General features: G+C 31.3%; 1 protein-coding gene and 1 long non-coding RNA gene across 2 annotated transcripts; one reads left to right on the forward strand and one right to left on the reverse strand.

Annotated features, from left to right (window-relative positions):
- Positions 1-5,427: 5,427 nt before the first annotated feature.
- On the forward strand, positions 5,428-7,451 carry LOC107941942 (uncharacterized). Its single transcript, XM_016875570.2, has 2 exons — positions 5,428-5,955; positions 6,628-7,451. Exons 1-2 carry the CDS (start codon positions 5,656-5,658, stop codon positions 6,667-6,669), a joined length of 342 nt encoding a protein of 113 aa, XP_016731059.1. The 5' UTR covers positions 5,428-5,655; the 3' UTR covers positions 6,670-7,451.
- Positions 7,452-10,439: 2,988 nt separating this feature from the next.
- Positions 10,440-12,386, reverse strand: LOC121226254 (uncharacterized). Its single transcript, XR_005924108.1, has 3 exons — positions 12,108-12,386; positions 11,529-11,633; positions 10,440-11,432 (listed from the first exon to the last, which is right to left on the reverse strand). It is a non-coding gene; the product is annotated as an uncharacterized lncRNA (long non-coding RNA).
- Between the last annotated feature and the right edge of the window lie 1,562 nt (positions 12,387-13,948).

Genomic DNA, 13,948 nt, shown 5'->3' on the forward strand with positions numbered 1-13,948 from the left:
CCGGGCTAAATCCATTTTCCACATATTCTTCGGGAGGGCTATATCAGGATAGGATCACCCGTCCGGGCTAGATCCTTTTTACCGCAAATTCCTTTTCAGAGATCCATCGAATTTTCCTTTCATTCAACCGGGATTTCTTCCCCTTTTTATCCAATATATCAATGTTTCATCAATTTTCATATAATGAACATTCAATTCATATTCACATCAATAACAAACATTTCAAGCATTTAAGAATATAATTCAAGTTACACGAACTTACCTCGACACTTGTTCGTAACCAAAAATCTACTAATCCCGAACTTTTTATTTTCCTCGATCTTGTTTCGTTTTTGAATTTTCCGGATCTAAATAAATAAATTTAATCATTAATCTAATACATTTCATGTTCATATGTAACTTTCTCTACAATTCCATTATTATTTATAGTGCATTCAAAGCTACCTCACTGAGTCACAGTCACTAAATTATTTATATCTTGAGCTACAGAACTCCAAATTAAGATCCGTTAATTTTATCTGAAACTAGACTCACATATATTCTTACCATAAAAATTTCAGAATTTTTGGTTTATCCAATAAGTACAGTTTATTCTTTAAAGTTTCCCCTGTTTCACTGTATGACAGTTCTGATCCCTCTTCACTAAAAATTAATTATCTCACTGTACAGAATTAGGATGATTCTTCCCTTTATTTCTTCAGAAAATAGACTCATTAAGGATTCTAAGCATATAAATTATAACTAATAATCATTTTTTTACAATTTTTAATGATTTTCCAAAGTCAGAACAGGGGAACCCGAATTCATTCTGACCTTGTCTCACAAAATCTATTATATCTCATGATTTACAATTCCATTGCTTACATCGTTTCTTTTATAAGAAACTAGACTCAATAAGATTTAATTTCATATTTTATTAATTCTCTAATTCGATCTATACAATTTTTGGTGATTTTTCAAAGTCAGAGTACTGCTGCTGTCCAAAACTGTTTTAGTGCATGGTGTTAATTACCATTTTTCCCTTAAACTTTCAACAATGATAATTTCATCCCTGTTCAATTAACCTCTCAATTGAGCTGATTTTTCTCAATCAACACTTTATTATATCACTTTAAACTACCTTATAACCTTTGGAAATCAGAATTTCAGCACTAAACTTAAATTCCAAACTTTTTAACAATTAGGTCCTACAAATCAATTTCTATTGGAATTACCTAATAAAATCATCTCATAAACAAATTAAAGCATCAATTTCATCCTATTTCCTCATAAAATTCCAGCACATATTCATATCAACTTTCAATATCATTCATAAAATCAAAAACTAATGAATTTAGTAATAGGACCTAGTTGTAAAAGTCTTAAAAACACAAAAATTACAAGAAAAAGGCAAGAATTAACTCACTTGGGGCAAAAATTATGAAAAACCAGCTTGAAGAAACCCTTAGGACGTTTTTGGCTTATGGGAATGCAGAAAAATAAAGAGAAATCTAGATAATTCCACTTTAGTCCTAACTTTTAAAGCAAATTTTGTAATATTCCAATTTTACCCTTATTTCTTCGATTCTCCTGATTTTTCTCAGCGTATGCCCAAAATATATCCTTTTGGGGTTATTTTCAATTTATGTCCCTCCTCATTTCACAATTGAGCTATTTAATCCCTCTAGTAACTTTTACACCTTTTTCAATTTAGTCCTTTTTACTTAATTGACTACCCAAACATTAAAATTTTCTAACGAAATTTTATTACCATATTACTAACACTTCATAAATATTTATAAAAATATTTTTGACTCGGTTTTACGAGATCGAAGTCTCGATATCTTATTTTTACCTAATTTCTTCAATAATTTCTTTTTCTAATTAACCGCTTAATCAGTAAAATTTTTCTATCGATATTTTCATACGATTTTTCCTATCATATCAATATTCATGCAAAAATATTAAAATAAATTTCTCTTTAAATTGGATTTGTGGTTACGAAACCACTATTCCGATAGAATTAAATTTGGGCCATTACATCCCTTCTCAAGTTGATGAGTTGTTGCTGCCTGGTTTTGTCTGAACCTTGAAACTCCTGCTTGAGTTTGTCCCAGGCCTCCTTTGGTGTGTCGCAGGTCATTATCCTTGTGAAGATAACATCTGAAACTCCACTTTGAAGGCATGACATGGCCTTGTAATTCTTTGCACAGTCTTCATTATACTGCCTTATCTGAGCTATCGTGGGATTAGCTCTCAAGGGTGGTGGTTCTGTGTCATTTTGGACAACATTCCACAGGTCATGTGCCTGTAGATATGTTTTCATTTTGACAGCCTATATATTGTAGCTTTCACCAGCAAACACGGGTGGAGGTGGTGGTGAGAAGCTCATCTTCACGCAGCTTCCAAAACTCTGAGCAACAAAGATAGCTCCTGCTTCTTTTCTTTCAAACACACAGCACACAACAAGAGGCCCTCAAAGACAACAGGCTCTCGATACCATTTGTTGGTTTTTTAACTTAGCAAACAAAGTTTAAAACAACTTAGATGAATGTTTTAGATGTTTGAAAGATTAAAACAGGAGCAAGAACAAACATAAAATTGAATGAGCAAAGTGTTTTTCTCATTACCCGAATAAGTGCATGGTTACATACATAAATAGAACAAAAATACATAAAAAGAAAACAAAGCTTGCTTGTGCAAGTAACTAAAGGTTTACATCAACAAAATGACAACCTAATTTGACTACTAAATCAGCTAAGCACACATTTTAACCTTAGCTGATCAAAGTAAATAATGATTACACCATAGGCTAACAAAAGCCAACTAAATAAACAAAGCTTGTCGAATTGCACCATGGACTTTAGCATGCTTCTGCCGAGTTTCTGGTTCCATGCATGCAACGTGGGTTTTGCATGGATTCTTGCACGTTGCTGCTGTCGTTGCCACCTTTTAAACATAAGGGCTCTGCTGTAGCGTGCCTTAAGAAAACTTGTCGTGATTCTTTGTTTTCATTTTTGTTTTTGCCTTCCTGATGATACATATTGGGAGCTGACTTTATTTTATTTTTCCTTTCTTCTTCATCTGTGAAGGCTGCAAGTACGAAAGGGAACCACTTCAAATTGTCTCCAGGTTTTTCGAAGGCGGGTGTCCTTTTTACTGAATGTTATGGAAATTGAATGTTCTTTTTGTACGTGTGTTTTGTTTCCTCATCTTCCTTCTCTCATTTTCGTTGGCACTTGGTAAGGGAGTTTTTCATATTCTGACTAATGAACAAGCCATGTGTATGTTTGGAGGAAGTAGTAGTATTTATAATGGCTTTTTGGTTGCATGTCCAAACTTTTTCTTCTTTAATGTATATTTGGTATTTTTTAGCTGCTATCCCATAAAGCAAGTAGTGAGACGTAGTTTCTTCTTCCCCTCAGTATGGTCCAAAAGGATTAGCTTGATGCTTTAAATTGGAAGGTTCTTAGAGGGTCATTCTTGTACCCCTCTCGATATTGTGTTCGGGTATGTGTTGAACATAGTTACTTTGAAGAAAAGGGCGGTGTTTGAAGTGCAAAATAGGCTTGAAGAAAAGAAAATATGTAGCTAACAGTTAATGATAGGAAAATCTAGTGATCCTTCTGATTGAGTGGTTGAAATGATAGTGGCTTGCATATTTTATATTCATGAATTGAGTGGCTTGCAATGTTGTTTGAACCTGACCGGTTGGATCCGAAACCGGTTAGGCGGTTCATTAGAGGGGTTGGATCGGTTAATTTGTTAATCAGTATGGATTACTCCTCTCAATAATATTGTCTCCAATATTTAAATCTACATTCTTCACTTAAAGAGTGCAATGCATATTATCACTACATCCAATAGGGGTGTTCAAACTTCGATTAAAATCTAACTAATCGATTGAACCGATCAAATTCGGTTAGTCGGTTTGTGGTCGAATTTAGTTTGATTGGAGATTGGTTAATGGTTTTTTGGAATTTCAGTTATTGGTTAATTCGGTTCGAAGTCGGATAATTAATTTAATTAATTGAACTTAATAATTATGTGTTAATTTCAAGACTTATTTAGTGTTTCAATGCATAAAATTCTGGGCAATTCAGTTAATTTTCAAGATAAAAACATATATTTTGGTTAATTTCAATATATTTTTTGATCTGTTTTATAGCTATTTTAACCAAAAGACAAAAATATGTATTTTGGTTAATTAACAAACTAAATTAATCAAAATATTTTGATTCGGATAACAGATAAAGAATTATATAGTTAGATTAAGTTGGTTAATATTAATTCAGTTCTATTAATAATTAAATTGATGGTTTGAACACCTTTTAACATATCTCTTAATTTTTCATTCTTTACTCTTTGAGATATTTATAAGTATGCATAAAATCTATTCAAGTTATGAAGAATAATGGAAGAGAAGAATGCTTTTTTTGTGTTATTAGTAGAATAATAAGAAAATCAATTAAATCCTTCTCATAATTATTTTTTTCTTTGATCACATTAATTACTAAACTCAATTGATTAATCAATTAGATATATAAGAATATATAAATAACAATAATATCAAATAAAACATACAAGCATAACAATTGCTTATGTGCCTCGATTGTTGTCCACGTATTCATGGCATGATTAAATAATCTTAAACCCGTAAAGAATCAAAGTAGTTACCTAACTTACAAATAAAAGAAAAGAATTAACAATTTTTACTTTAATAAAGAAAGCAAAGTATTATTCTTATAGAAATGCTTTACTTTGTTAGGATCTTTTTTATAACATATAAACTTTAATTTGTATTTATTATCTTTTCTTTTAAGAAATCTTTACTTTGTTCAATTGATATCAAATTCTTTGCGTATATCATACATTTGATGCATTGATTTAAAGACTAAGGTTAAAGGGTCTTTAAAAAGCCCCTAAATTTTTTCAAAAGATAATCATATTGTAATGTGTCTTATCTTAGCACACAATACTGATTGGTATGATATACTTAAGCTACTAATTGTAATTTTATACTAAAAAATATTTATTTTGGATTTGAATGATTAGATTTACATTTTTAAAAAATTGTTTTTCATTTTTTATCTTACTATATTTATATATTAATCCTATTTGGATAACTAATAGATAATTATTATTTGGGATTCAAATAGTAATATTTAGAATTAATTCATTAATAAACAAATTATGAAATTTCATATTTGAATTTTATTAAAAAATTGCATATATGTGATCTATTATCATCTTTATCCAATATATATAATCTTCTTTATTAAAATCATATGGCGGTGATAATATCTCTTAAATTTTCATTTCTTACTCTTTAAAATATTTATAGTTATCACTCATAGCCATAAAATCTATTTAAGTTTTGTAGTCTTCCTTTTTAATTACCATAACTAAAATTCTTTGTGCTTACCATTAAACAAACCATACTTTAATTTTTTTATTTTTACTTTTTAAAGTGATTATCTTTGGATACTTAAGAAAAAGAAAAAGAAAAAGAATCCAATCTCACACTACCAATTTGAGAAATATTAGTGTTAAACCACAACTCCTCAAACTACCATTTCTCCATCATTCCTTTCTGCTTCAAAATTATCCCTCCTTTTATTCATCTCCTCTACCCATTCCTATTATTTCCTTCATTTCTCAAAAACGCACTAATCTATGGAGATGGAGAATGAGAATGAGAGACACCACAAGTCGGTGCAACAAATTCAGCATCCTTTCCATGAGGAACATCCCTTGGTGTTAGTGGCAGAGCAAAGTAATGAAGGTCTCAAAGCTTACTGCGATGGATGTGGGGAGCTGCTTTCAACTCCATGCTTCACTTGTATTCATTGCAATTATCACCTTCACAAGCAATCTGCAGAGGCACCCTTTTACCTTCATAATCACCCTTTCCATCCCCAACACTTAGACTTAGGTTTTTTTCTTCGACAAAGGCCAAGTTCTAGTGATCACAAGGTATATGGTTGTGCATTATGCAAGAAAAAACGCAACATATTTTTTTATCAATGTAGTGTTTGTTATTTTTCCCTTGACATCAAATGTGCTCATTTATCTTTTTCGTATAAGTTTAATCAACAGTCCAAATATCACATCCACAGACATCCACTTACCTTCATAGAAAGTCCCATGGCCATAGATGTACTCAAAGATTGAACTGTTGCTGGTGTCATGAACCATTGACAGATGCTATATATTTTTGTTCTGATTGTCCATCATTCATCATTCACAAGAAATGCCTTAATGAGTTACCCACTAAAATTAATCACCCTTCCCATCACATACACCCTCTGCTTCTTAATTACAGTGATAGTTATAATTCTTGCAACCTATGCCAAAAGGGACATTCTGGAGCCTTTTATGGCTGTTCTCTTTGCCATTTCAGCATCGATGTTGGATGTGCTTGGCTGAGGTCCATTGTAGAAGATAGAAGTCATCATCAGCACCCATTCACCTTATTTTGGAGACAAGACTCATTCATTTGCGATGCATGTGGCACTGAAGGAAATTATATTTCATATATATGTTCAACATGCAACCTCATGGTCCATAAGGATTGCACTTCACTCCCACGCATCATCAAATTTTCTCGACATGATCACTGCATTTTTCACAAATATTTTCTTACAGGTCTTACAAGGCAAGATTGCAAGATTTGTTTCAAAAAAGTGAGAGTAGATCGTGGGAGTTACTCTTGTGGGAAGCTAGGTTGCAATTATGTTGTCCATGTGAATTGTGTCTTAGAGGATCGAAGGTTGTACAAGGTAATTGAGGACGAAAAGCAATGTGAGGAGCTTGAAGAAAAATCTATGCAGTCTTCCATCATTCGTGTTATTGAGGTGAATGAAGCTGGGGAAGCTACAAAGATTCAACATTTCAGTCATCAACATTGCTTGGTGTTAGCAGACAAGATGGAGGAGGAAATTGATAGAAAATGTGACGGGTGCATGCTACGTATCTCAAATATTTTCTATTATTGTTTAGAATGCCCCTTTCTTCTTCATAAAACTGTGCTGAATTGCAAAGAATCAAGCAACATTGGCTTCGTCAAAGCAATTCCACCCTCTATTTCGAAGGCTTCTCGAAATGTAAATTTTGCAATCGAAGTTGTACTGGTTTCTTCTACAAATTTGGAGAATATTGGGACATGTGCATAAGGTGTGCTAAAGTTACTGATATCATTGAATGTGAAGGACACCAACACTTTCTCTTTTTTTATTTCAAATGTAAGGATAACTGTAATGGTTGTGGCGCTAATATCAACAAAGGTGCATTCAGATGTGGAAAGTGCAGATTTGCTTTGGATTTTCGATGCTTAACATTACCACATTCAGCTCTTCACAAAATTGATGAACACAAGCTAAAGCTTACTTATCATGATGATAAGGAGCAAAGTTATTGTGATATTTGTGAGCAATATAGAGATCCAAGCCTTTGGTATTATTCTTGTTCAATCTGTGATACTTCTGCTCATCTCAAATGTGTTCTTGGAAAATTTTCATTTCTCAAGGATGGGAGCATAGTGCCTTATTATAGTTACAAACATTATCATGCTCTTAAATTTTTTAGGAAGGTCGAGGGCTACCCTGAATGCTCTTATTGTGGTAAGCTTTGCCGAGAAGAAATTCTCAAGTGTGAAAAGTCTACATGCAACTATATTGTCCACAACAAATACAAATGCCGTTGGGGTTACTAAGCCTAAGCCTTTGTGGTAAGTACTCTAAATGAGTAAAAAATAATTTTTTAATCATAAATGCTGTTAATTGCTACTATTTCATGATTTTGTTTTCATTATTAACCTCAGTTGTAATTGTCATCATGGTTGTAGATGTGATTTGTTCAATGAAAAGCACCAAAGGATTTATTTGATAAAAGGAGTTCACAAAGGATTTGACATTTCATTCCTACTTCTTTGATTAAAGGATGCTCAAATTCGAGGTGTGATTTGGTTTCATTGTTACTTTGTTCATGATTGATTTGGGTTTGTATGATTTGATTCAGTATTACTTTAGAATTCATCTATGATTTGTTTGGGTTTGTAAGATTTGAATTATTTCTTATTCAAATTATCTTAATTAATTTAATTATTCTCAACAGTACTTTTCAACATGGGTTGCGGAACCCATAATTCAAACGCACAATAATCCATAATTCTAAAAAATAAATAATAAAAATGTTTAATTTATTTTTCGAAATTAGAGAAGATATTTTTTTTTCAATTTTAAATTGAAATGAAACGGTTCAAAAATATACCTAAAAAGAGTATAAAAATATTTTTTTTATAAAATGCTCAAATAAAAGTTATTGAGTTTTAATTCTTTTCAAGTAGTATTTGATTTAATTATCATTTACTCTTTCAACATTTATTGGAAAATTTTTAAAAAAATGATTTTTATATGAATAATCAAAATTTTAATCTTAATGTGATTATTTAAAAAATTATATATAACAATAGAAATAGTGAATGATAGAAAATCAATGAATGTACCCATTTCTCACACTACCAATTTGAGAAAAAGAAAAAGAATCCAATCTCACACTACCAATTTGAGAAATATTAGTGTTAAACCACAACTCCTCAAACAACCATTTCTCCATCATTCCTCTACTTCAAAATTATCCCTCCTTTTATTCATCTCCTTTATTCATTCATTTTATTTCCTTCATTTCTCACAAACACACTAATCCATGGAGATGGAGAGTGAGAGAGTGAGAATAAGAATGAGAGACACCGCAAGTCGGTGCAACAAATTCAGCATCCTTTTCATGAGGAACATCCTTTGGTGTTAGTGGCAGAGCAAAGCAATGAAAGTCTCAAAGCTTACTGCAATGGATGTGAGGAACTGCTTTCAGCTCCATGCTTCACTTGTATTCATTGTAATTATCACCTTCACAAGCAACGTGCAGACAAGATGGAGAAGGAAATTGATAGAAAATGTGATGGGTGCATGCTATCTATCTCAACTCTCTTCTATTATTGTTCAGAATGTCCATTTTTTCTTCATAAAACCTAATTTGAATTCCCAAGAATCAAACAACATTGGTTTCATCAAGACAATGCCATACTCTATTTCAAAGACTTCCAGATGTGTGACTTCTGCAATCAGCATTGTAGTGGTTTCTCAAATTTTTTAGGAAGGTCAAGGGATACCCTGAATGCTCTTATTGTGGTAAGCTTTGCCAAGAAGAAATTCTCAAGTGTGAAAAGTCTACATGCAACTATATTGTCCACTGCAAATACAAATGTCGTTGGGATAACTAAGCCTAAAGCTTTGTGGTAAGTACTCTAAATGATTAAAAAATTATTTTTCAATCATCAATGTTGTTGATTGCTATTATTTCATGATTTTGTTTTCATTATCAACATCAGTTCTAATTGTGTTCATGGTTGTAGATGTGATTTATTCAAATGAAAAGCACCAAAGGATTTATTTGATCAAAGGAGTTCACAAAGGATTTCGCATTTCATTCCTACTTCCTTGATGAAAGGATGCTCGAATTCCAAGTGTGATTTGGTTTCATTGTTACTTTGTTTAAGATCGATTTGGGTTTGTATGATTTGATTTCAATATTACTTTGGAATTCATCTATGATTTGTTTGGGTTTGTAAGATTTGAATTATTTCTTATTTAAAATATCTTAATTAATTTAATTATTCTCAACAATACTTTTCAGTTTAGGTTGCGAAACCCATAATTCAAACACAGACAATAATCCATAATTCTAAAAAAAAATAATAAAGACATTTAATTTATTTGTTGAAATTAGAGAAGATATTTTCTTTCTCAATTTTAAATTGAAAAAAAATGTTCAAAAATATACCTGAAAAGAGATGAGAAAAATACTGTTTCACTTGGTAATTTAAATGAACATAAAAACCAAACTTTATTATATACAATGTAGAGTTATAATGTTTTGGGGTAAATTTCTTATTTAATAAAAAAACATGAATGTGGTAAGGAGTTTGACTACATCATATGGGCGAACTGACATATATTATTCAAGGATTCACACCATGTATAGGGGAACTTACATTGAGTATGCACGTGTTAACTCTAAAATAGGTGACGTGTCAACATATATCAAGTAAAACATGCAAACATAATAATTTCTTATGGTTTTCGACTGTTATCCATGTATTCATGGCATGATTAAGTAATCTTAAACCCGTAAAGAATCAAAGTAGTTGCCTAATTTGTAAATAAAAAAAGTACAATTTTTACTTTAATAAAGAAAGCAAAGTATTATTCTTGTAGAAATGCTTTACTTTGTTAGGATTTTTTTTTGGGTATAAAATGTTGAAATAAAAGTTATTAAGTTTTAATTCTTTTATATTTTTTCAAGTAGTATTTGATTTAATTATCATTTACCCTTTCAACATTTATTGGACTATTTTTAAAAAAATGATTTTTTATATGAGTAATCTAAAAGTTTAACCTTAATTTGAGAATATATTTTATCTATTAACTGTCAACAAATTTTTAAGAAAAATAGAACAAACACCAAAATTATATATAATAATAAAAATAGAAAATGAGTGAATGGACCCATTTCTATACTATATATTATCCGGGCTGCTCTTCTCAAGGTCTTTGGGTGTAGATGAACTCACCTCGTCTCATCAAAATAAAAAATAACTCATAAGAAGAAAACGAAAAATTTAACCCAAATGATTTTTTTATACAATTATTTTAATTAAAATAATTAAATTGAGAAAAAAATTAGAGTGATCAAAATAGGATAGATCTTATTTTAAAATGACTATTTTATGTTGTTTAGATTTTGATTCACTATTCGTGATGTTCAAAATTGTTTTATGAAAAAAACTGAACAATGAAAAAAAAAGAGTGAAAGCTTTCACTGTGCGAACAAAGAAGCCATACAGTAATAATTTTAAAAAAGGCCATTCGAATAATTAAGTGACTTATATGAAAATTTTAGAATACTTCAATAATCATTTTATAAACTTAAGCTTATTAATAGTTTAGAAACCGTAAGTGTAGTTTTTCCTAAAAAAATTATTTTTATATAAATAATCAAAAGGTTCATCTTAATTTGAACATTTAATTGTTCTTTTAAAAATATTTAGTCCATTAACTGCCAAACATATTTTTTTAGGTGAGAGATTTGACATAGCTCTTGGAGGCTTGTCTTTAGAAGAGATGCTTAATGATCTTAGACACACCATCTCTACTCAAGAGATGGTCTCCTAGAGAGGAGATAAAATCATTTGTCAGCTTGATGACTAAAGCCGTTTTGTAAGGAACCATCTTGGTGGTCAAATCTAAGTTGTTGCATGGACATTTCTTACTATTGCGGCAGGGATAAGGACTCATTTTGGACTGCCTCGGATGTTAGTTGGGTAAAATATAACACAGGCTCATTTTGCAATGGCTACCTTGCAAGACTCATCTGAAGCAGCTTCTCCGCTTGATCTGGGAACAAAGTTATAAACAGATATGCGGCTGAGGTTAGATTAATAGAGAAAAGGAACTTCAACAAAAGATTTTGATGGCTATTGAATCACTTACAGATGAGTACAGTTCCGAGCACAGCTGAGTTCTTGCCTTGAGTTGTCACCAAACCAGCTTTGCATGCATCTTGCAACTTAGTTCTACCTATGGAATCAAATGTGCCTGCAAAAACAAGAACTATTTCATGCTTTGGTCCTTGCCTGCATCACAAGCATGGTCATTACAACAGCAAGCAGTGTTTTACAGTTTGAAGCCCTGATGTTATACACGCTATATTCTGAAAACCAGCTTGCTCCAATTTATTGCCATTTGGCAGCAGCAGCAGATCTTTTTATTAATCATGCGGGACACCCGTGTCCGATGCATACTCAACAGAGTAAAACAGACTGAACCCATAAAACAACTCCAAGTTGCAATATTGAGTGAGCATCATCCATGAAACTAAGTTTACAAATGCAAAGTGAACAGAGAAAGAACCCAACCTCCAAAATTGCACAAGAAAAATCAGGAAAAAATGAGTGAACCATTTGTCGATGTTCCCATCATGCTAATAATTTATGCCGTATGCTGGTTTCTATAATAAAGGGTTGTATTCATGCAGGTTGTAATAATCCACATGTAGATCAAGTTACAAACCTTCATCTGATGACCATGCAATCCTGATTCATTTAACAGTAGAGCACTTTGAACAGCACCAACTTCAACAAATTCAACCTAGGCAAATCCTTTAGGTTGACCAAACTTGACTGTCAAAATTGTTACTCTGATCACAAGATTGGAATTGCTGGTGAACTTCCTCAGGTGTTCATGCATCGTCTACCTGATGTTACAAAGACATATAAAGAAATACAGAGTAAGAAAGATGTACAAAACGTTGAGATCGTTTATTAATTGTACACCTAAACAAGCCAGACAAAGGATATGTCAAACTAAATTAATGTTTCCCCTGAATAAGTTGTTAGCTACTTATGGGTGAAATTAGTTTGAATCACATTGAACTCGCCATCTGTAATAACTATGATTTAATTGTTCATGCACATGCACATGCACATGCACATGGACAAAACAGAGCATTTTCAGGCCACACAGTATACACGAGCATAAAACCAAATTGGGTTGAAGGGATCAAACTATTAGAACTACTCCTACATCCTTTGGCCAAACTAAAAAGCATGGTCATAATTTTATTTGAATAAAGAAGGATATCAAAAAATTATAGAGAACAAGATCTCAAAACATCCTGACAAAGAAAATTCCAAGCACCAGCAGGAGGGGAAACAAAAATTTGCAGCTCGAAACCCATGTTAAACCCTTGTTTTGCCAGCCACTTGATTGGCAGTCCGTGGGGTGGGAGATGGAGAATGCAAATATCCCAACCATGTCCGCACAGTTGTAGTATATTTCTAACCAATGCCAAGTTATGAGAAGCAGCCTGGCCATCATTCAACAGCTGGACAGCTTGGGAACTGTCACATTCCACCACTACCTTCTTGAATGGAGAGAGCATGAAAAATGCCCCACAATTCCGCTCCCAGCACATTACCAACGTAAATAGAATCTGGAATAGACTTCCCCCGACCCTTTTCAGCTTGGGTCACACACAATAATCCTTCATTCAAAGAAATATATAGTAAAAGTTTAATTTAATTATCAAAATATGCCTAATTTAAATATAAAATAGTTAAAAAACAGAGGAGAAAATTCTTGTTTCACTTCCTAATTTAAATATCAAATTTTATAATATTAATGTTTTGGATAAATTTATCATTTAATGAAAAAATATTAATGTGGTAGAGGGTTTGATTCCGCTTTAGACTACATTTTGTGATAAACTGTTTATCATTTTAGAGAACACTTACCATTAGAGGATCAATCATTATTATGTCACCCACGGTGAATATCTTAATTACTTTATTTTTTAAAATAAATTTTAAAATAATTAGTGTTTCAAAACTAATTTGAAGTATGATCAATATTGGATTAATAAATATGGCTTTGAATGTTTTATAAAACTTATACTTGAAAATTTTGAAATGAATTTTTGGAATATTCCAAAATTTAAATATTTTAAATAATTATATTTTTATTTTTATTTTACTATTTTTCAAGTCATGCATATCTAGGATTCCTAATAAGATTAAATCAATTTTTTTAATATATAATATTTAATCAAACCAAATGAGTTGGTTGGATTGACCAAATCAAGAATTGCTGGTTTAACCGAATAGATCATTGGCCAAATTTTGCAAACTTTCATGACATTTATTATGACATCTATCTTGCCCTCACTTGAATTAATTTTTTTAACAATAAACTTAATATTTTTTTATTTAGACTTATTTATAAAAATATATATATTTGAATTTTTTTTAATGGTCAAATGGATTAAATCTCTCAAAATTTTCATATAAGAATATTTTTATAAAATATTCAAATAAAAGTTATTAAATTTATTTTATGTTTTTTAAGTATTATTT

This window comes from Gossypium hirsutum, unplaced genomic scaffold, assembly GCF_007990345.1.
Source record: "Gossypium hirsutum isolate 1008001.06 unplaced genomic scaffold, Gossypium_hirsutum_v2.1 scaffold_34, whole genome shotgun sequence".
NCBI classification, from domain to species: domain Eukaryota; kingdom Viridiplantae; phylum Streptophyta; class Magnoliopsida; order Malvales; family Malvaceae; genus Gossypium; species Gossypium hirsutum.